The sequence below is a fragment of the Pristiophorus japonicus genome, chromosome 1, assembly GCF_044704955.1.
Source record: "Pristiophorus japonicus isolate sPriJap1 chromosome 1, sPriJap1.hap1, whole genome shotgun sequence".
NCBI classification, from domain to species: Eukaryota; Metazoa; Chordata; class Chondrichthyes; family Pristiophoridae; genus Pristiophorus; species Pristiophorus japonicus.
This window is the reverse complement of record NC_091977.1, coordinates 298,466,656-298,491,773: the sequence shown is the minus strand read 5'-3', so window position 1 is coordinate 298,491,773 and position 25,118 is coordinate 298,466,656. Positions and strand designations below refer to the sequence as shown.

Genomic DNA, 25,118 nt, shown 5'->3' with positions numbered 1-25,118 from the left:
AATTTGTTATGACCATGCTATTTGACTGGTGTCAATGACATGCAACCCTTGCATCTGCATCAACATTAGCCACTGCTATCAAGGGTTCTTTGGCAAATTTACAGAATAAAAGCTATTCGTACCAAACTAAACTTCAACCGACCATAGTTGGGAATGTGGGCATGCAAAGAAAAAAAAATGTAGCAAGCTCTAAATAGCTATCTGGTTCTCTGAACCATTTTTAAATCAACATTATCTACCAGTTGACAGTACATAAAACACAAACGATTATTATATTTTCCTATACGTCATGTTTACCCTGCATGTATCCTCAATAAAGCAGACATCATCAGAAAAGCATCTCAGTTTTGGACATTACAGTTGTACATGTTATTTGGTCTTACCACAGAAGAACATTTATATTCCTCCGCAACTAGATAACATAGGGAGCAAAGTCTTAAACATTACTGTTCATTTCTGCCCACAAGTTTCTGCCCAAAATGATTCTAACATTTGAAGATAAAAGCACACAAAGATAAACAATTTGAAATATCTTTAGTGAGCATGAAACATTTACACACAATATCCCTGGAATTTTTGGCTGACTACAGAGCTTTGTGTTAAAGGCACATTAAGTTCCAAATAAGAATTTAAACAACACTAACCTTAGTAATGATTTCAGAAATGTTTTTCAGAGACTGTTTGATTGGGTACTTTGCCATGTCCCACTGAAACCTTGTGATATAGGTGACCAAGTCAACTAGGAAATAAAACACAACTTTGTTTTATTACATTTTTAAAACCAAAGATCTCAGTTTTTGTTGAGAAAAACAGCAGTGATCATTGCTGAAAACAAATGGGCATTGCCAAGTTGAACATTAGTAAGGAATTTAATATGTGCAATTCCCACTTTGTAGCAATTCAAAAAGTCAAAAACAGAACAAGGAACAAAAAGTTAAACAAATTCTATGTACCCATCTGCAATATTTTCATTGAGCACAGACAACATTTCACACACAAATATGTGAATATTCACATGTTTGCAGACTAAGCAATCAAAATTTCACTTTTTTTATATAAACATGTTGGGCTAGAATTTCAGTTTTCAACGAAAACTGTAGTTTACACCAAAATTACAGTTTTCGCTTCGCTACTGTTTTTAGAGCCCGCTGTTCGGCCTTTAATTCTATGCTATGGCAAAAATCGGCATTGCACGAGGATTCGTGGCGCAAACTGCAAATTTCAGCAACTTTAGTCTGGGGCCTATAGCGCAGCGAGAGGCGCCTTGGGGGGGGGGGGGGGGGGCGGGATTGCAAAACACATTCACAAAACTCTTCCCTACTAAATCGCTGAAAGAGAATTAATAAAAACTTTAACTTACCTTTTTTGCAGGTCTTCATACTTACCTCTGCTGGCAGGGCTGCACCGCAGGTTTGGTATTCTGGGTGCAGAATATGGGTCTAAAGAGAGGCAAAAAAAAAAATCGATCGCAAACGCTATTTTGGGTGTTGCACGTCGGTGCTCCTCTCCCCAGTGGTACGTGGAAGCGCCGCCGCAAAAAGATACCCTGAAGATCCCGCCGACCAGGTTTTTGCACGGAGAGTCAAATTGCGGCAAAAACCCGGTCGCAAAGTCGGCGAAATTTTAGCCCATTTAGTTTTATAGTTTTAAATTAAGATTGTTCAAAGTAAAAAATAAATCATACCATTAATAGATTATTGGTACTTGAACATGAATTCTTTCCCACCCAATGGTTTTAGAAATGATCATTTGCAATATTAAGTCAATCATGCTATGTGTAAAAGATTTTAAGAATGCAACTCAGACTTGCATTTATATAGCGTCTTTTACAACCTCAGGACTTCAGAAATGTTGTAACTTAGGAAATACGGCAGGCAGCCAATTGTCGCTCAACAAGATTCCACAAACAGCCATGTGATAATGGCCAGCTAACCTGTTTCTTTTATGACGTTGGTTGAGGGATGAATATTGGCCAGGACACCAGGGAGAACTCCCCTGCTCTTCAAAATAGTGCCATGTGATCTTTTACGCCCAACTGAGGTGGCAGATGGGGCCTCGGTTTAACGTCTCATCCGAAGAACGGCATGTCCAACAACTCAGCACTCCTTCAGAACTGCAGAGTGTCAGCCTAAATTATGTGCTAAAGTCTCTGGAGTGGGACTAGAATCTGCAACCTTCTGACTCAGAGGTCAGAGTGCTACCACTGAGTCACAACTGGCAATCAAACCCATTACAGTACAAACCAACATGTAATTGGGATGCATCAACTAGGATTAGTGACTACTACATAAATGAGATGAGGGGTCCTAGACAGGCTAAAACGGTTAAAAAATACACAAGTTAAATCCCAAGAATAGATAGTATTTATCCTCGGATACTAAGATTGACATGGAATGATATTTGGAGAAGCATCATAATATGAGAGTTAATGACTGAGCAAATCCCCATTCTTGGCTGAGTTAATTGATCATTGCTGTCCACCTGCACCATGCTGGATATCTAAACAAGGACACTGAGCAAAGACGTGATCGGATTCAACTGTGATGCCCTTGCAACAGAAGAGAGATGCAATATCGAGGTTCACATTATATAGGGTACCCATGGAACAGTGCCACAACAAGTCAATGCCTTCATAAGAGGAATAAAATTGGAAGAGAAACAAAAAAGGAGCAAAGATCATCCAAAAATAATTATTGAACAAGATGCAAAGGAAAATTATAAATACTATATATACGACACACTATGAAGATAGCACAGGGACTGGAAGGCAGCAGCTTATAAAAAGGGATCAAATGTTATCAAGAGTCAAAAAAATAAATCTCAGTACAGGTTTAGTGTCCAAAAACGGAGTTCCGGAATTTAGAATGTTCCAGAATCCGGGCCGACATGAGGCAGGGTTGTCCGGAATCCAGAAAATATTCCGAAATCCAGCCCAACACCCCCCCCCACCTTGCTGGACCTCCTCCCGCTTGGCAGGCCAGATTGACTCCCGCTTGGCCGCTGGACACCCTCCCTCTCCTTATCTCAGCTCAGGCATTTCCAGATGTGGATGTCCTGAAATCCAGAAATACCCAAATCTCAGCCCAAGCGTTTCCAGATTTGGGACATCGGAAAGACATTCCTTAATCCAGAAATACCCGAAATCCAGAACGGTCTCGACCCCAAGATTTCCGGATTTCGGATGCTCCACCTGTATCACCAAAATAGAGTTACAGTATAATCTTAACGCATTTGCATTTGTGTATTGTTCTGTAGCACCAGCTTTATTTGCTTTACAAATGTCTTAAGTAGGCAGCAAACTGACTGAACCAACAACAGGATCCTGTGCTCAAAGCAAATTACTTAAAATGAAATGCCAAGGGGCCTGGGGGTGGGGGTTCCAAGCAAAGGTGGGTTAGCCATAAAATGATATGCCTTTAATAAGCTTTCCAGAGTAATCAGGTATGAGGCTGTGAAAGTAGTTGAAAATTGGATAATTTCCCGGTCAGAAAGTCAGTTTAACTTGTGGTAATGCTTTAATTGTAGTCATATTTCAGCTCCCATATTGCAATTGTACAGAATATGTCACATAGATTATGTAGTAATACAAATAAGCTCAAGATTACAGAAGCTTTGTCATTTAATCATATTATCCTCTTGTGTTACGATCTAGTGTTATCATCAGGGAACAGCATTTAAATAGCTGTGGTCAGTTTGACCCACTTACACGTCCGGCTCTCAGCAGGCACTTCACAACCTTCATTTTAAATTTTGAGCATGAGCACATGTGCATCAATGTGTAAATGCAAGCACGAGTAAAGATTTTGTTCCAAGGAGGTACACACAAGATGTTTGCGCAAGACTATTATCTGTTTACATTGATACAGCCAATTCTGAGGAAGATCTGGGTTAAACAAGCACTGATTCAGCAAATACAAGTTAAAACAATTATGATCGAGGGGGTTGAATGTTGGTTCTGGTCCTTCACTTACTGTTATGAAATAAATTAGAAATGTCAAAATAACCAACTTTAGCTTTCAACCCCAGTCAAATTCTTTCACATGCACACAATCTCAGTTAGCATTTCAATGTACACGGCATAAGGTACACAATCATATAATTGAAACAGAATTTGCTGATACAAAATAGTAATCCTGGTGGAAAATATTACAATGTCATTGTAAACCCGAGAGCACATGGACCTACGAACAAGGCGTTGGGTTTCAGTGAAGTAAAAATGTGGGGAGTTAGCCCTAATCTCCATATTATTCACTGGAGTATGGTGTACCTACACAGACTGGTTCCTGACATAGGATGTAAAAGCAAGTGAGCAGTGTCGATGCTACGCTTGCAAAAAATAATCACAGACGAGCCACAAAAAGCACACACACCATGAGCTTATTTTTCTCCCGACAAGGGCAATAAGCTAGCAACATAGGTTAGGTTATTACAAAATGGATGAAAGTCAAACAAAAAACAGCCAATGAATAATAAAACAGGTCTGTCTACATTAAGACTTCAGCTTTGAAACAAACATTAGGGTAATCATTTATGAATACGACAGAAATAGATGGGTCAAGGAGAGAGGGACACCAAGAAATATAGATTGATCAGATTCCAACAACCTGGATTAAAATCCTCTCTAACCAACCCAGAAAGAAATGAAGCCCATAATTGTAAGATTTATATGGAGTCATTTACAACAAATTCAAGTTTAAAAGTTAAAAAAGACCCTTATATTTAGACAAAAAGATGAGCAAATCAGCATAATTATAATGGAATTGATAAATTTGTTCTCCAATAGAAAAGGATGTTATGATCTATTCTGTAACAAATTTTGAAGTCGCATTATTATTGGTCCGTAATTTGCGGTCAGCGGCAAAGCAAAGGCACTTGCCGCTGGCCTAGTGTTGAACCAAGTGTTCACCGGATTTTGGTGCCCCAATACACTGCCCCACCAAAAGAACCCAACACTACAGTACAGAATTGAACTTAAAGGAAAAATTATGAAATTTGTTTAAATCCTGGAGACATCTAAATATGAAAATTAAAAACACAATAGAGATCCACGATAAAGAAAATGCTGAAAATGCAGAGATCGGACAGCACCCAAAAGTGCATGGTTAATGATCTGGATACCGTTTGCTCTACTCTCATTTTCAGTTTTTTAAAAAATAAAATGAGCTGCAGTTCATCTAACAGAAATGAATAGATACATGAAAAGGGCAGCTACAGAGAATTTTCTGTAACGTACTATGTCTCCAATCTTTGCAATTATAACTTCAGATTTTATTTTAAAATGCATTTCAGTAAACATTCCACAATGCTGGGTGTTTTAAGACTCCCATAACTACTTCCCAAGTCCAGTTTCATACCAAGTAGGTTATACAGAGAGCATCATATTCCAAGGTTAATCTCATCTGCAATCTGAAATTTAACTAAAATCATGCCTGTTAATTAAACTTTTCCTACTCAAAGTACACATATTGATGCAGAATGATCGTCACTCATTTTTGGTTTGGCAGAGAAAGTTAATTTTCAAAATGGAAAGAAACTAGTTACAACATGGTCAAATACTACAAAATTAATGTCCCAATGAAATGTATACATCTTAAATCATACATTACCAAAACCCTGTCTCACCTAACTCAAACCCCTTGTAGATCTCCACAGCTGATCAGATTGAGGGGACCAGGACACTACAATTCACGACTGTGTGTATAAATGTGGTGCCTATCAACTCAGCTGCTTCTCCATGAGATAAGGAAAGGTGGAGGGCAGAGAAATCAAAGGCAAAATCAAAAAGGGTCATATTACAACATAATTCTAAAAAAGACAAAAAGAGTGTTAAAAAAAAACAAGCCTGAAGACTGTGTGTCTCCATGCGAGGAGCATTCGTAATAAGGTGGATGAATTAACTACGCAGATAGCTGTTAACGGATATGATGCAATTGGGATTACAAAGACATGGCTCCAGGGTGACCAAGGCTGGGAACTCAACATCCAGGAGTATTCAATATTCAGGAAGGATAGACAGAAAGGAAAAGGAGGTGGGGTACCGTTGCTGATTAAAGAGGAGATTAGCACAATAGTAAGGAAGGACATTAACTTGGATGATGTGGAATCTGCATGGGTAGAGTTGCAGAACACCAAAGGGCAGTTGTGTACAGACCACCAGTGGTAGTGAGGTTGGGGATGGCATCTAACAGGAAATTAGGGATGCGTGCAACAAAGGTACAGCAGTTATCATGGGTGACTTTAATCTACATATAGATTGGGCTAAGCAAACTGGTAGCAATAAGGTGGAGGAGGATTTCCTGGAGTGTATAAGGGATGGTTTTCTAGACCAATATGTCGAGGAACCAACTAGAGAGCAGGCCATCCTAGACTGGGTGATGTGTAATGAGAAAGGATTAATTAGCAATCTTGTTATGCGAGGCCCCTTGGGGAAGAGTGACCATAATATGGTAGAATTCATTAAGATGGAGAGAGAAAGTTAATTCAGAGACTAGTCCTTAACTTAAAGAAAGGTAACTTTGATGGTAGGAGACATGAATTGGCTAGGATAGACTGGAGAATGATATTTAAAGGGTTGATGGTGGATAGGCAATGGCAGACATTTAAAGATCACATGGATTAACTTCAACAATTGTGCATCCCTGTCTGGCGTAAAAATAAAATGGGGAAGGTGGCTCAACCGTGGCTAACAAGGGAAATTAGGGATAGTGTTAAATCCAAAGAAGAGGCATATAAATTGGCCAGAAAAAGCAGCAAACCTGAGGACTGGGAGAAATTTAGATTTCAGCAGAGGACAAAGGGTTTAATTAGGAGGGGGAAAATAGAGTATGAGAGTAAGCTTGCAGGGAACATAAAAACTGACTGCAAAAGCTTCTATAGATATATGAAATGAAAAAGGTTAGTGAAGACAAATGCAGGTCCCTTGCAGTCAGAATCAGGTGAATTTATAATGGGGAACAAAGAAATGGCAGACCAATGGAACAAATACTTTGGTTCTGTCTTCATTAAGGGAATACTAGGGGATTGAGGGTCTAGCGAGAAGGAGGAACTGAAGGAAATCCTTATTAGTCAGGAAATTGTGTTCGGGAAATTGATGGGATTGAAGGCCGATAAATCCCCAGGGCCTGATAGTCTGCATCCCAGAGTACTTAAGGAAGTGGCCCTAGAAATAGTGGACGCATTGGTGGTCATTTTCCAACATTTTATAGACTCCGGATTAGTTCCTATGCATTGGAAGGTAGCTAATGTAACCCCACTTTTTAAAAAAAGTAGGGAGAGAAAACAGGGAATTATAGACCGGATAGCCAGACATCGGTAGTGGGGAAAATGTTGGAATCAATTATTAAAGATGTGATAGCAGCGCATTTGGAAAACAGTGCAGGTCCAAGTCAGCATGGATTTCTGAAAGGGAAATCATGCTTGACAAATCTTCTAGAATTTTTTGAGGATGTAACTAGTAGAGTGGACAAGGGAGAACAAGTGAATGTGGCGTATTTGGACTTTCAAAAGGCTTTTGACAAGGTCCCACACAAAAGATTAGTGTGCAAAATTAAATCACATGGTATTGGGGGTAATGTATTGACGTGGATAGAGAACTGGTTGGCAGACAGGAAGCAATGAGTAGGAATAAACAGGTCCTTTTCAGAATGGCAGGCAGGCAGTGACTAGCAAGGTTCAGTGCTGGGCCCCCAGCTATTTACAATATACATTAATGATTTGGACGAAGGAATTGAATGCAATATCTCCAAATTTGCAGATGACACTAAGCTGGGTGGCAGTGAGAGCTGTGAGGAGGCTGCTAAGAGGCTGCAGGGTGACTTGGACAGGTTAGGTGAGTGGGCAAATGCATGGCAGATATAGTATAATGTAGATAAATGTGAGGTTATCCACTTTGGTGGCAAAAACAGGAAGGCAGATTATTATCTGAATGGTGACAGATTAGGAAAAGGGAGGTGCAACGAGACCTGGGTGCCATGGTACATCAGTCATTGAAAGTTGGCATGCAGGTACAGCAGGCAGTGAAGGCGGCAAATGGCATGTTGGCCTTCATAGCGACAGGATTTGAGTATAGAAGCAGGGAGGTCTTACTGCAGCTGGACAAGGCCTTGGTGAGGCCACACCTTGAATATTGTGTAAAGTTTTGGTCTCCTAATCTGAGGAAGGACGTTCTTGCTATTGAGGGAGTGCAGCGAAGGTTCACTAGACTGATTCCCGGGATGGTAGGACTGACATAAGAAAGAAAGACTGGATCGACTAGACTTATATTCACTGGAATTTCGAAGGATCTCATAGAAACATAAAATTCTGACGGGATTGGACAGGTTAGATGCAGGAAGAATGTTCCCATTGTTGGGGAAGTCCAGAACTAGGGGTCACAGTCCAAGGATAAGGGGTAAGCCATTTCGGGCCGATATGAGGAGAAACTTCTTCTCTCAGAGTTGTGAATCTGTGGAATTCTCGACCGCAGAAAGTTGTTGAGGCCAGTTCGTTAGATATATTCAAAAGGGTGTTATATGTGCCCTTACGGCTAAAGGGATCAAGGGGTAGAGAGAAAGCAGGAATGGGGTACTGAAGTTGCATGATCAGCCATGATCATATTGAATGGTGGCGCAGGCTTGAAGAGCCGAATGGCCTACTCCTGCACCTATTTTCTATGTTTCTATGATCTGTGTGGATTAATAACTGTCCCCCCCTCCATGAAACATGGCTGGGATCAGGAACTCATGTTCCTGGTATCGCAATACACTGCTCCGCCAAACGAATTTGACACTTAAAACTTCACACTACAATTGATTTTCATTAATACGTCACACCATCAATGTTTTCGATGAATGAAAACAATGCAATTTAATTAACAAAGGCATATAAATTAGTCAATAAAATCAACAAAAGATAGCAACTTCACAATCAACATCATACCTTAAAGAAATTGTGTATCTCAGCTCGTGATGTTTTGCTACAAAGTGGCATCGGTATCTTTGCATTACACAAATCAACACTGCACATCTGATGCAGTGTGCAATGTTAGAGTTCTTTAAATCTTTGTAGCATATACAACGTGCTTGAAATTGAGGTCGGAGGCTTCTTCCTATGAACGTCTCCGACCAGAAAAAATTCCATGAATTTACCTGTTGGAGAAACACAAGATCCCAGTCGGAGGCCTAGCGCAGCGCATGGGAACCTGTCTTCGAAGTACGTAAGTCCAAGCTTGAGTCACGTGGGCCCGGAGAACCAATCACGATGCAGTATTCTCATTGATAATAATGGGAACTTCGTTTGTACGAGTTCCCATTACTATCAATGAGGAAAAGCACTAAACACCCAAACACAGCATAATAAATAAAACACCTCACATATGTAAAATTAATTGAAATGAAATGCAATTAAATGTTTCAGAAAAATATATATATTTTGGAATTTTTTTTAATGTTTTTTTTTAAATAGTATTAAAAATAAACTTGCCTAAATGGACAGTTTTTTGTATAAAAATGTGTATTTAAATGTAATTTTTCTATGTTTTAAAACTCCTACGCTGGTAAAAGTAGGCTATGCGCCTGCTTTCACCAAGCATAAAAGTTTTAAGGGCACGAGTCGGGCAAATAGCCCAAACTCTCCTGCTCAGATGTCCTTTTCCTGGGGATGCTGAGGATCTGTCAAGAGAAAGCTAGCTTTCAGTGCATGCGAATCATGCCCCAAAAAACGGCTTTTGTAAGGCCTCGCCGGGTACATGCATACTTCGTACGGACCCGGCAAGGCCGGAATTTTTGCTCCAATATATAAAACTTTATGGGATTTTTGGAGGGGGGGGGCGGGGGAAGAAAGAAGATTAAAAAACATGTTGAGGCCATTGAATTAAACCAATCTTCTTGCTCCGATCCCAAATTCTTTTCAGAACCATAGCTTTGTCCAATAGCAAGATCAACCCAGTCCCTTACAAAACTAAGCAATTTGCGGCGTCAGGCCAGCAATTGCGGGAGTCGGCAGCAAGGAAAGATTTCAATTTGGTCATGTCCACCCGGTGGCTGGGAATGGTTCTGGACAAGGGGTGGTTCCGGATAAGGGAGTTCCGGATAAGGGAGGTTCAACCTGTAGTATGTATGTAGTGCAATACATGGAGAGCCGACAACTGTATTTCAAAATCCAACTGAATGAGCAATGAAAGTAAATTTAAAGCAATAATAATTTTAACATTCCCATCATTGGAATTTAGGTCATTAATGACTAATTTTACTTTCATGGGCTTCAAAATGTTGGTAGAGGAGATTAACTAATAGTGAACTGCCTGCATCAGTATTCTACTTATATTCTGAAACAGTAATACAGCATAAAGGTTCCAGTACAGACTTTCAGAGAATAGGTTAGGCTGATGGAAGAATTGAAAAATATGACAATCCTTCCAAAACCTGAAAAATTCAGCAGTTTTAGATGGATCAATCCCACACATGCCCATTCACGTTATTAGCTGTCTGCATTCCTTCTTTCCATGAGGAACATTTTGATGTTTTCCTCCTTAGAATGGACCCCAGAACAGATTACATCAGGCAAAATCTATTTATCCAGAAAAAATCAATTTTTATAAGTCACAGGTGAATTAAATACGGAAGTACGCACACAAATGAACGGACACTATTCAACAACAGCAGGGAGTTCTCCTGGTAGACTGGCTAATGTTCATCATTCAGACACTACCAACAACAGATTAGCTGGTTATTCAACTCACTGCTATTTGTGGGGTCTTACTGCGCAAATATTGGCTGCCTAGTTTGCCTACATAACATTCACTGCACTTCAAAATAGACATGGGGTAAGTGTGCTGTACAAGTGTATACCTTTGTTTCTCGTTGTATACAGTTTTATCAGATATGGGGAGAAAATCTTCAGCTAACGGAGAGACAGAACACAATTTCCAACTCAGGACCCGAACTTCACGTATACTGCAGCACCTGAAGTTTGGGTCCTGAGTTGATATGAAGTACTACTTCAATCAAAGCAATTTCTAAAACAAAAAAGGACCAAGCACTTTAAATGCAGTTACATAACTACAAATATATAGGTGCAGTGTTTCCATAGGATTATACAGATACACAGATGCGCAGAACCAACTGATTTTCCATTACACACAATGATAGCAAGCGAACTAATTCATTAAAAAAGTTTAATTGATCTAATAATACACTGATGATACCTCGATAAATTCAAATATATCAAATTGAGAACACAAAAACACAATTTCAATTCCACATTAAAACCATGGACTTTGTTTCATGATGAAAGTTTGAACACACTAATCTTTTTGAACCTTGGGCTTTGGAAGGCTTGGCAATTGCATTTTTCAATCTTTCCTCCAACCTAGTGTATTCTCTGAACAGACTGCAATTTTGAATTAAGCAAACAGCAAGCGTGATTAAAGCATTTTTTGTAAGCTCTACAGGTGGTATCTAGGAGTTTGACAACAAGTCTGCCCCGGACTGCCACATCTGCAGGACATATCTCTGTCTTGAGTCACTCCAGCGCAGAGTCTTTGGCCCCAAGTTTCCACACGCGGCAAAACAGGCGCCCCTCCGAGCTGGGCGCCCGTTTTTCGCGCCGAAAACGGCGCCCGAAAAAAAACGCGCTATTCTCGAGCGCTTTGCAGCTCGATGTCAGCTTGGCCCGGCGCCCAGGGGGCGGAGCCTACCACTCGCACCGATTTTGTAAGTAGGAGGGGGCGGGTACCATTTAAATGAGTTTTGTTCATGCTGGCAACCCTGCGCGTGCGCGTTGGAGCGTTCGCGCACGCGCAGTGAGAAGGAAACATTGGCACTCGGCCATTTTTGTAGTTCTTTGTAGCTGTTCAATTTTTAACATTTTTTAATAAAACAATATTGCCCTTCCATGATCAGCACTGAGGCTTCTTGCAGCAGTGAGAAGGCTGCAGGAAGCCTCAGAAGTTGAGGCAGCCGTTTCCCGACGGGCCCGACCGACGGCAGGGGTTTTCCCCCCCCCCCCCACCCCGCCGTCGCGAATGGCTGCCTCAACTTCTGAGGCTTCCTGCAGCCTTCTCATTGCCTCCCCCCCGCTGTCGTCGGTCGGGAACGGCTGCCTCCTCCCTGCTGCCGTCGGTCGGGCCCTCACTGCCTTTTTTCCCCCCCCACCCCTGCCGTCGGTAGCGGCTGCCTCCTCTCTGCCTCCCCCCCGCTGCCGTCGGTCGGGCCCTCACTGCCTCCTCCTCCCCGCCTCCCCACCCCCCCGCCGTCGGGAACGGCTGCCTCCTCACTGCCTCCACCCTGCTGCCGTCGGGAACGGCTGCCTCAACTTGAGGCTTCCTGCAGCCTTCTCCCTGCCTGAAGCACTTTCACACAGGTAGGAACATGGTTTATTTAATCTTTTCTTTGCTTATAAATTTTTATTCAGGTTGGAATTATTTGTATAATATTTGTATAAGTATAACTAAGGATTTATTGTAGAATGTAATGACTTCCCTTTCCCCCACACCGCCCCCCCCCACCTCGTTCTGGACGCCTAATTTGTAACCTGCGCCTGATTTTTTAATGTGCAGACAAGGTTTTTTCAGGCCTACAAAAATCTTCACTTGCTCCATTCTAAGTTAGTTTGGAGTACGTTTTCACTGTGGAAACTTTCAAATCAGGTGTCAGTGGGTGGACACGCTCCCTTTTGAAAAAAAAATTCTGTTCCAAAGTGAAACTGTTCTACCTGACTCGAACTGCAGAAAACTTAAATGTGGAGAATTGCGATTTCTAAGATACTCCGTTCTCCACCAGTTGCTCCTAAAAATCAGGAGCAAATCATGTGGAAACTTGGGGCCATTGAGTTGGAGTGTTAGTTAGCGACATTCCGACATACGTCCGGGGGAGGCGGGGGAGAAAGAGGAGGGAAGGAATTTCTGGACAGTTTACTCCAGAGTACATTCACACCTCAGAGGAAAGGCAGAAGGAACCTGGGGAAGGTAGGACTGAGGGGAGAGTAGCCACAATACTGACCTAGGCACCATGGAGCAGAGGATTGCACAAAGAGGAGGGTGGGGTGGGGGCAGAATAGAAACACAGTAATTCTAGGGAATTCAAGCATTTTTTTTGGGGGGGGGGGGGAGGGGCTGAGAGAAACATAGAAACATAGAAAATAGGTGCAGGAGCAGGCCATTCGGCCCTTCGAGCCTGCACCGCCATTCAATGAGTTCATGGCTGAGCATGCAACTTCAGTACCCCATTCCTGCTTTCTCGTCATACCACTTGATCCCCCTAGTAGTAAGGACTACATCTAACTTCTTTTTGAATATATTAAGTGAATTGGTCTCAACAACTTTCTGTGGTAGAGAATTCCACAGGTTCACCACTCTCTGGGTGAAGAAGTTTCTCCTCATCTCGGTCCTATATGGCTTACCCCTTATCCTTAGACTGTGACTCCTGGTTCTGGACTTCCCCAACATTGGGAACATTCTTCCTGCATCTAACCTGTCTAAACCCATCAGAATTTTAAACGTTTCTATGAGATCCCCTTTCATTCTTCTGAACTCCAGTGAATACAAGCCCAGTCGATCCAGTCTTTCTTGATATGTCAGTCCCGCATCCCGGGAATAAGTCTGGTGAACCTTCGCTGCACTCCCTCAATAGCAAGAATGTCCTTCCTCAAGTTAGGAGACCAAAACTGCACACAATACTCCAGGTGTGGCCTCACCAAGACCCTGTACAACTGTAGTAACACCTCCTTGCCCCTGTACTCAAATCCCCTCGCTATGAAGGCCAACATGCCATTTGCTTTCTTTATCGCCTGCTGTACCTGCATGCCAACCTTCAATGACTGATGTACCATGACACCCAGGTCTCGATGCACCTCCCCTTTTCCTAATCTGTCACCATTCAGATAATAGTCTGTCTCTCTGTTTTTACCACCAAAGTGGATAACCTCACATTTATCCACATTATACTTCATTTGCCATGCATTTGCCCACTCACCTAACCTATCCAAGTCACTTTGCAGCCTCATAGCATCCTCCTCACAGCTCACACTGCCACCCAACTTAGTGTCATCCGCAAATTTGGAGATACTACATTTAATCCCCTCATCTAAATCATTAATGTACAATGTAAGGATAGATAGCATCCGCTGCAACCATGTTTCAGCGTCCCAAAGGGCACGGCTGGAAAAAAATTTGTAAAGGGAGAGGGAAGATCCAATTGTTGTGGTCCATGTCAGGTCCAATGACATAGGGAAGAAAAGGGAGGAAGTTCTGCTAAGGGAGTGTTAGGAGCTAAATTAAAAGGCAGGACCCCAAGGGTGGTAAACTCAGGATTATTACCCAAGCCACATGCCGTGGCGCTGTACCGTTGGGACAGGGTACATCTGAACCAGGCTGAGACCAAGGTCCTAGCGGAAAGGATAAATAGGGTGGTAAAGAGAGACTTTAAACTAATCAATGGGGGTTGGGGGGAGTTGAAGGGCAATCAGAAACAATAGCAAAAATGATCGTTTAACAATAATTAAAAGGGATAAGAGCAGAGTTTAGGTCACACCAATGATAGATATTTCAGGTTATGGGAATACTTAAAATAACTAGAGTAGTTACAGCAGGAATGACAAATAAGAAATGTACTAAGTTAAATGGTATGAGAAAGACAGCATCAAGGCAGAAGGACAATTAGGATCTCTTGCCCAAATAAGAGTTTTATATATTAAAGCACGGAGTATAAGAAATAAATTGAGTGAATTGGATCACAAATACAGCTTAGAGCGCATGACATGGCGGCCAATTCGGAGACATGACTTCAAGCTGGTCATAATTGGGAGTTAAATCTTCCAGGTTATAAGGTCTTTAGAAAGGATATGCAAACTGGAGCAAGACGGGTAGTCTCACTGATTAAAGATACTATTACAACATTAATAAGAGAAAGCAATCAATGGAGACTCTATGGTTAGAATTGAAGATGTCTACAGGTTTCTGGATAGCAGCAGTGAAGAGGCAGAATGTATTCATTCAGATTAGAGACGCTTGTAGCAAAAAGTAGATTTATTTCAATGGGAGACTTTAATATTCATATAGATTGGGATGAGCAGAGAAGTTCAAGTCATAAAGGTAGTGATTTTCTTGAGTGCATTCAAAATAGGTTTCTAGAGTAGTGTGTTCCAGAATCAACGAGAGAGCAGCCATACTAGATTTAGTCGATGAGCAATATGCCAGACTTAGTTAATAATCTAACAACTTAGTGCGATAGTGAGAAACGATATTGGCTCAGAAGATCAAGATGTTGAATCAGTTTGGGTGGAGATGAGAAATAATCAGGGGAAAAAAGTCGCTGATGGGCCTCATCTATAGGCCCCCTAATATTAGCTACACTGTTGGACGGAGTATAAATCAATAAATAATGGAGGCTTATAAAAAAGGAATGGCAATAATCATGGACGATTGTAAGCTTCATATTGATTGGACAAAGCAAATTGGCCAGGCTAGCCTTGAGGAAGAGTTCATAGAGTATATCCGGGATAGTTTCCTTGAACAGTATGTTGCGGAACCAACCAGGGAGCAGGCTATCTTAGATCTGGTACTGTGTAATGAGACAGGATTAATAAACGATCGCCTAGTAAAGGATACTCCAGGAATGAGTGACCATGGTTGAATTTCAAATTCAGTTGGAGGGTGAGAAAGTTGGATCTCTAACCAGTGTCCGAAGCTTAAACAAAGGAGACTACAAAGGTATAAAGGCAGAGTTGGCGAAAGTCGACTGGAAAGAGAGATTTAAATGTGGGATGGTTGATGAGCAGTGGCAGACATTTAAGGAGATATTATATAACTCAACAAAAATATATTTCAATGAGCAGGAAAGACCAACAGAAGGGATAACCATCTGTGGCTAACTAAGGAAATAAGGGATAATATCACATGGCATACAAAATGGCCATGACTAGTGGGAGGCCAGAGGATTGGGAAACTTTTAAAAGCCAGCAAAGAACTAAAAAAAATAAAGAGGGGGAAGATAGATTATGAAAGCAAACTAGCACAAAATAAAAAAAGATAGCAAGAGTTTCTACAAGTACATAAAAAGGAAGAGTGGCTAAAGTTGGTCCCTTAGAGGATGAGACTGGAGATTTAATTATGGGAACAGGGAAATGGCAGAAACTTTGAACAAATATTTGTGTCGGTCTTCACGGTCGGTAGCAGACACTAAAAACATCCCAATAGTGGATAATCAAGGGGCTATTGGGGGGGTGGAACTTAATACAATCACCATCATTAAAAAAGTAGTACTCAGTAAAATAATGGGACTAAAGGTGGACAAGTCCCCTGGACTGATGGCTTGCATCCCAAGGTCCTTAAAGAAGTGACTGCAGAGATAGTGGATGCATTTGGTTGTAATCTACCAAAATTGCCTGGATTCTGGGGAGGTCCCAGCAGATTGGAAAACCTCAAATGTAACGCCCCTATTTAAAAAAGGAGGCAACCCGAAAGCAGGAAACTATAGATCTGTCATTGGGAAAATGCTGGAGTCCATTATTAAGGAAGCAGTAGCAGGACACTTGGAAAAGCATAATTCAATCAAGCAGAGTTAGCATGGTTTTATGAAAGTGAAATCATGTTTGACAAATTTGCTGGCATTCTTTGAGGATGTAACGAGCAGGGTGGATAAGGGGGAACCAGTGGATGTTGTGTATTTGGATTTCCAGAAGAGATTCGATAAGGTGGCACATAAAAGGTTACTGCACGAGATAAAAGTTCACTGGGTTGGGAGTAATATATTAGCATGGATAGAGGATTGGTTAACTAACAGAAAACAGAGAGCCGAGATAAATGGGTCATTTTCCAGTTGGCAAACGGTAACTAGTGGGGTGCCGCAGGGTTCGGTGCTGGGGCCAACTATTTACAATCTATATTAATGATTTGGATGAAGGGACCGTGTGTAATGTAGCCAAGTTTGCTGATGACACAAACATGGGTGGGAAAGCAAATTGTGAGGAGGACACAAGAAATCTGCAAAAGGATATAGACAGGCTAAGTGAGTGGGCAAAAATTTGGCAGATGTAGTATAATGTAGGAAAATGTGAGGTTATCCACTTTGGCAGAAAAAAATAGAAAAGCAAATTATAATTTAAATGGAGAAAAATTGCAAAGTGCTGCAGTACAGAGGGACCTGGGAGTCCTTGTGCATGAAACACAAAAAGTTAGTATGCAGGTACAGCAAGTAATCAGGAAAGCAAATGGAATGTTGGCCTTTATTGCAAGGTGGATGGAGTATAAAAGCAGAGAAGTCCTGCTCCAACTGTACAGGGTATTGGTGAGGCCACACCGAGTAATGCGTACAGTTTTGGTCTCCGTATTTAAAGGAAGGATATACTTGTATTGGAGACTGTTCAGAGAAGGTTCACTAAGTTGATTCTGGAGATGAGGGGGTTGACATATGAAGATATGTTAAGTAGGTTGGGCCTAAACTCATTGGAGTTCAGAAGAATGAGGTGCGATCTTATTGAAACATATAAAGATAATGAGAGGGCTCGACAAGGTGGATGCAGAGTGGATATTTCCACTCATAGGGAAAACTAAAACTGGGGTGTACAGTCTCAGAATAAGGGGCCACTCATTTAAAACTGCAATGAAGAGGAATTTCTTCTCAGAGGGTTGTAAATCTGTGGCATTCTCTGCCCCAGAGAGATGTGGTGGCTGGGTCATTTAATATATTTAAGGCAGAGATACAGATTTTTGAGCGATAAGGAAATAAAAGGTTATGGGGAGTGGACAGGGAAGAGAAAACATAGAAACATAGAAAATAGGTGCAGGAGTAGGCCATTCGGCCCTTCAAGCCTGCACCACCATTCATTGAGTTCATGGCTGAACATGCAACTTCAGTACCCCATTCCTGCTTTCTCGCCATACCCCTTGATCCCCCTAGTAGTAAGGACTACATTTAACTCCGTTTTGAATATAATTTAGTGAACTGGCCTCAACAACTTTCTGTGGTAAAGAATTTCACAGGTTCACCATTCTCTGGGTGAAGAAGTTTCTCCTCATCTCGGTCCTAAATGGCTTACCCCTTATCTTTAGACTGTGACCCCTTGTTCTGGACTTCCCAAACATTGGGAACATTCTTCCTGCATCTAACCTGTCTAAACCCATCAGAATTTTAAACGTTTCTACGAGATCCCCCCTCATTCTTCTGAACTCCAGTGAATACAAGCCGGCGGCAGAGAGTCAGGAGGCCGAGAAAGGCCAGTGTGACCAGGAGCTCAGGGAGTCGGCGAGAGGTCCGGCGGCAGAGTCGGGAGGCCTATAAAGGCCAGTGCGACCAGGAGCTCGGGGAGTCGGCGAGAGGCAGGAGTTCCGGCGGCAGAGTCGGGAGGCCTATAAAGGCCAGTGCGACCAGGAGCTCGGGGAGTCGGCGAGAGGCAGGAGTTCCGGCGGCAGAGTCGGGAGGCCTATAAAGGCGTGCTTGAGCAGCTGCAGCAGGGACAGAAGGCAAAAAAGAAGTAGAAAGAAATCGAAAGGTGACGTCACAGCCAAAGGGGTAAGTGATAGGCTACTTACCAATCAACAGCCATTCCATTTCAGTAAGTAACCATTAGCATTGTGGTTGCCAAATTAAGTTAATCGAGGGGGATAAGTCATGGCAGGAGAGCTCGGACACGTGTTATGCTCCTCCTGTACCATGTGGGAAATCAGGGACGCCTCCGGTGTCCCCGACGACGTGTGCGGGAAGTGTATCTGCCTCCAGCTCCTGACGAACCATGTTGCGGAACTGGAGCTGCGGGTGGATTCACTCTGCACGATGCTGAGAATGATGTGAATAGCACATTTAGTGAGTTGGTCTTACCGCAGGTAAAGGGTACACAGCCAGATAGGGAATGGAAGACCAACAGGAAGAGCAAGGAAGGTAGTGCAGGGGTCCCCTGCGGTCATCCCCTTGCAAAACAGATACACCGCCTTGGGGACTGTTGAGGGGGATGACTCATCAGGTGAGGGCAGCAGCAGCCAGGTTCATGGCACCGTGGCAGGCTCTGCTGCACAGGAGGGCAGGAAAAAGAGTGGGAGAGCGATAGTGATAGGGGATTTGATTGTAAGGGGAATAGATGGGTGTTTCTGCGGCCGCAACCGAGACTCCAGGATGGTATGTTGCCTCTCTGGTGCAAGGGTCAAGTATGTCTCGGAGCGGGTGCAGGACATTCTGAAAAGGGAGGGTGAACAGCCAGTTGTCGTGGTGCATATAGGTAGCAACAACATAGGTAAAAAACAGGATGAGGTCCTACGAGACGAATTTAGGGAGCTATTAAAAAGTAGGACCTCAAAAGTAGTAATCTCAGGATTGCTACCAGTGCCACGTGCTAGTCAAAGTAGGAATCGCAGGATAGCTCAGATGAATACGTGGCTTGAGGAGTGGTGCAGGAGGGAGGGATTCAAATTCCTGGAACATTGGAACCGGTTCTGGGGGAGGTGGGACCAGTACAAACCGGACGGTCTGCACCTGGGCAGTACCGGAACCAATATCCTAGGGGGAGTGTTTGCTAGTGCTGTTGGGGAGGAGTTAAACTGATATGGCAGGGGGATGGGAACCTATGCAGGGAGACAGAGGGAAATAAAAAGGAGGAAGAAAAATATAGAAAGGAGAATAGTAAAAGTGGAGGGCAGAGAAACCCAAGGCAAAAAACAAAAAGGGCCACATTACAGCAAAATTCTAAAGGGGCAAAGTGTGTTAAAAAAACAAGCCTGAAGGCTCTGTGCCTCAATGCGAGGAGTATTCGGAATAAGGTGGATGCATTAACTGCGCAGATAGCAGCTAACGGATACGATGTGATTGGCATCACAGAGACATGGCTCCAGGGTGACCAAGGCTGGGAACTCAACATTCAAGGGTATTCAACATTTAGGAAGGTTAGACAGAAAGGAAAAGGAGGCGGGGTGGCGTTGCTGGTTAAAGTGGAAATTAATGCAATTGTAAGGAAAGACTTTAGCTTAGATGATGTGGAATCGGTATGGGTGGAGCTACGGAATACCAAAGGGCAGAAAACGCTAGTGGGAGTTATGTACAGACCTCCAAACAGTAGTAGTGATGTTGGGGAGAGCATCAAACAGGAAATTAGGGTTGCATGCAATAAAGGTGCAGCAGTTATCATGGGTGACTTTAATATGCATATAGATTGGGCTAACCAAACTGGAATCAATACGGTGGAGGAGGATTTCCTGGAGTGCATAAGGGATGGTTTTCTAGACCAATATGTCGAGGAACCAACTAGGGGGGAGGCCATCTTAGACTGGGTGTTGTGTAATGAGAGAGGATTAATTAGCAATCTCATTGTGCGAGGCCCCTTGGGGAAGAGTGACCATAATATGGTGGAATTCTACATTAGGATGGAGAATGAAGCAGTTAATTCAGAGACCATGGTCCTGAACTTAAAGGGTAACTTTGAAGGTATGAGGCGTGAATTGGCTAGGATAGATTGGCGAATGATACTTAAGGGGTTGACTGTGGATGGGCAATGGCAGACATTTAGAGACCGCATGGATGAACTACAACAATTGTACATCCCTGTCTGGTGTAAAAATAAAAAAGGGAAGGTGGCTCAACCGTGGCAATCAAGGGAAATCAGGGATAGTATTAAAGCCAATGAAGTGGCATACAAATTGGCCAGAAATAGCAGTGAACACAGGGACTGGGAGAAATTTAGAACTCAGCAGAGGAGGACAAAGGGTTTGATTAGGGCAGGGAAAATAGAGTACGAGAGGAAGCTTGCAGGGAACATTAAAATGGACTGCAAAAGCTTCTATAGATATGTAAAGAGAAAAAGGTTAGTAAAGACAAACGTAGGTTCCCTGCGGTCAGAATCAGGGGAAGTCATAACAGGGAACAAAGAAATGGCAGACCAATTGAACAAGTACTTTGGTTCGGTATTTACTAAGGAGGACACAAACAACCTTCCGGATATAAAAGGGGTCAGAGGGTCTAGTAAGAAGGAGGAACTGAGGGAAATCCTTATTAGTCGGGAAATTGTGTTGGGGAAATTGATGGATTGAAGGCCGATAAATCCCCAGGGCCCAATGGTCTGCATCCCGGAGTATTTAAGGAGGTGGTCTTGGAAATAGTGGATGCATTGGCAGTCATTCCATAGACTCTGGATCAGTTCCAATGGAGTGGAGGGTAGCCAATGTAACCCCATTTTTAAAAAAAAAGGAGGGAGAGAGAAAACAGGGAATTATAGACCGGTCAGCCTGACATCAGTAGTGGGTAAAATGATGGAATCAATTATTAAGGATGTCATAGCATTTGGAAAGAAGTGACATGATAGGTCCAAGTCAGCATGGATTTGTGAAAGGGAAATCATCTTGACAAATCTTCTGGAATTTTTTGAGGATGTTTCCAGTAGAGTGGACAAGGGAGAAGCAGTTGATGTGGTGTATTTGGACTTTCAGAAGGCTTTCGACAAGGTCCCACACAAGAGATTAATGTGCAAAGTTGAAGCACATGGGATTGGGAGTAGTGTGCTGACGTGGACTGAGAACTGGTTGGCAGACAGGAAGCAAAGAGTAGGAGTAAATGGGTACTTTTCAGAATGGCAGGCAGTGACTAGTGGGGTACCGCAAGGTTCTGTGCTGGGGCCCCAGCTGTTTACATTATACATTAATGATTTAGACGAGGGGATTAAATGTAGTATTTCCAAATTTGCGGATGACACTAAGTTAGGTGGCAGTGTGAGCTGCGAGGAGGATGCTATGAGGCTGCAGAGTGACTTGGATAGGTTAGGTGAGTGGGCAAATGCATGGCAGATGAAGTATAATGTGGATAAATGTGAGGTTATCCACTTTGGTGGTAAAAACAGAGAGACAGACTATTATCTGAATGGTGATAGATTAGGAAAAGGGGAGGTGCAACGAGACCTGGGTGTCATTGAAGGTTAGCATGCAGGTACAGCAGGCGATAAAGAAAGCAAATGGCATGTGGCCTTCATAGCGAGGGGATTTGAGTACTTGGGCAGGGAGGTGTTACTACAGTTGTACAGGGCCTTGGTGAGGCTACACCTGGAGTATTGTGGACAGTTTTGGTCTCCTAACTTGAGAAAGGACATTCTTACTATTGAGGGAGTGTAGCGAAGGTTCAACAGACTGATTCCTGGGATGGCAGGACTGACATATCAAGACAGACTGGATCAACTGGAACCATGATCAGAACAGCCATGATCTTATTAAATGGCGGAGCAGGCTCAAGGGGCCAAATGGCGTACTCCTGCTCCTATTTCTTATGTTCTTATGTTGTATTTTTATAGCTCCTTTAATGTAGCCCTAAGGTGTCTCACAGGAGCATTACCCAACAAAATCTGACACTGAACCAAGAGATATTAGTTCAGTTGCCAAAAAGCTTGGTTAAAGAAATAGGTTTTAAGGAGCATATTAAAGAAGAGTGAGAGCAGTGGAGTGGTTTAGGGAAAGAATTCCAGAACTTCGGGTCTAGGCAGCTGAAGACACAGCCACCAATGGTGGGGTGATTAAAATCAGGGTGGAGCAAAAGGCCAGAATTGGAAGTGCACAGAGATCTTAGAGTCTTGTGGGGGTGGAAGAGGTTACAGGGAAAGGGAGGAGCGAGACCATGGAGAGATTTGAAAAGGATGAGAATTTTAAAATTGAGGCATTGCCAGACCGAGCCAATGCAGATCAGGGGTGATGGGTGAGTGGGATCTGGTGAGAGTAAGGATACGGGCAGAATTTTGGATGGGCTAAAGTTTACGAAGGGTGGTAGGCCGGCCAGGAGACCATTAGAATGGTCACATCTAGAGATAACAAAGGCACAGATGAGGGTTTCAGTAGATGAGCTGAGCCAGGGGCAGAGTCGGACGAAGTTACGGAGGTGGAAGTGGTGATGGAGCGGTTATGTGGCCGGAAGCTCATCACAGGGTCGAATACGACACCAAGGTAGTGAACGGTCTGGTTCAGTTTCAGACAGTGGCCAGGGAGAGGAACGGAGTTTGTGGTGGATATCGAAGACAATGGCTTTGGTCTTCCCAATATATAGTTAGAGGAAATTTCTCCTCGTCGGATAAGCAGGGTGGAGTGATCGAGAGAGGGGGTGGTGAGGTCGAGCTGGATTGTTGTCAGCATATATGTGGAACCAGATGTTTTGTTTTCAGATGAGGTCACCAAGGGGCAGCATGTAGATGAGAAATAGGGAGGGGCCAAGGATAGATCCTTGGGGGACTCCAGAGGTTAATGGTGTGGGAGCAGGAAGAGAAGCAATTGCAGATGATTCTCTGGCTACAACTGGATAGATAAGAATGGAACCAGGCCCACCCAGCTGGACGGAAGAGGAGAGGAGTTGGAGGAAGATCTTGTGGTCAACACCGTCAAAGGCTGCAGACAGGTTGAGAAGGATGAGAAGGGATAGGTTACCATGGTCACATTCAGATGGGATGTCATTTGTGACTTTGAAAAGGCCATTTCAATATTGTGGCAGGGGTGGAAACCTGGCTGGAGGGATAACACAGGAAGGGAACATTTATCAAACAGTGATCATAATATGCTCGAATTCAATGTTAGATTTGAAAGGAGAAATGCAACAGTTACTAAGATTCTAAATGTATTTAAGCTTTATCAGAATGTGATAGACTGATGGCAGCAAGCTGGTCAAAACTGTAATTGGGTGAAACTGGAGCAGAAATGTGGGAGATGTGCAAAGAGTTCAGCTAATACAGGACCAGTATATAACCCCAAAGTGCAAGAGCTCGACTTAGTGATTATTTGTACAAACAAATGTGAGCCGTTCTGCACGTGGGCATCATATGGGGAGGAACCTAAAGACCATATTGCCACCCCACCCCTCAAACTGGAGCTGGGCATACGCACCAGTCACTTCAGCAGTGCATGCACCGAAGTTTCCCGCCCGCCCAGTCAGAAATTTGCTTTGGGGGGTGGGGGGGGGGGGGGGGGAAAGAGGGGAGAGAGAGAAAGAAAGCAAGCCAGAAAGGAAAGAAGAAAATAAAAACTTGCATTTATATAGCACCTTTCACGACCATCGGATGTCTCAAAGCGCTTTACAGCCAATGAAGTACTTTTGGAGTGTAGTCACTGTTGTAATGTGGGAAACGCGGCAGTCAATTTGCGCACAGCAAGCTTCCACAAACAACAATGTAGCATTGACCAGATAATGTTTTTGTAATGTTGATTGAGGGATAAATATTGGCCAGGACACCGGGAATACTTCCCCTGCTCTTCTCGAAATAGTGCCATGGGATCTTTTGCGTCCACCTGAGAGAGCAGACGGGGTCTCGGTATAACGTCGCATCCAAAAGACAGCACCTCTGACAGTTCAACCCTACCTCAGCACTGCAATGGAGTGTCAGCCTAGATTTATGTGCTCAAGTCCCTGAAGTGGAACTTGAACCCACGACCTTCTAACTCAGAGGCCAGTGTGTGACCCTTTTAAAACAAATATGGGTAATATTGTAAATGAAAAGAAGGAAATGGCAGACTTGTTGAATAATTACTGCCAAACAAACTAATAATGAATCAAGGACTGGAACTCACTAAAGTTAACATAAGCAAAACAGTATTTGAAAAAATAATGGCACTAAAGACTGACAAATCCCCAGGACCAGATGGTTGCCACCTCAGAGATTTAAAGGAAGTCGGTGAGGAAATTGCAGGTAATTTAGTCATAATCTTCCACAGCTCTCTCAATTCAGGCATTGTCCCTTTAGTTTGAAAAAGTGCAAATTTAACTCCATTATTGAAGAAATGGTGAAAATGAGAGAAACCAGGAAATCACAGACCTGTTAGTCTAACATCTGTTGTGGGGAAGTTACTGGAATCTATAATTAAGGACAGAGTGACTGAGTACTTAGAGAGAGCCAACATGGATTTGTAATAGATCATGTCCATCCAATGAGCCAATTGATTTTTTTGAGAAAGTAACTTAAGTGGTCGACAGGGGAATGTCTATAGATGTAGTTTATATGGACTTTCAGAAGGCATTTGATAAGGTTCCACATAAGCGACTGTTAGCTAAAATTAAAGCTCATGGAATTGAAGGCAAATCTAGAGTACTATGTTCAGTTCTGGGTATTGTACCTGAGAAGGGATATATTGGCCTTGGAAGGAGTGCAGCACAGGTTCACCAGAATGTTCTCAGGGCTCCAAGAGTTAAATTATGAGGAGCAAT

General features: G+C 42.9%; 1 protein-coding gene across 1 annotated transcript in view; it reads right to left on the bottom strand.

The window, feature by feature from the left end:
• The window catches only part of atp6v1c1a (ATPase H+ transporting V1 subunit C1a), a 94,317-nt gene that overhangs the window by 41,651 nt on the left and 27,548 nt on the right, over positions 1–25,118 (bottom strand). Inside the window, 1 exon segment of the mRNA XM_070888506.1 lies at positions 589–739. Within this exon segment, the coding sequence (XP_070744607.1) occupies positions 589–739 (151 nt within the window).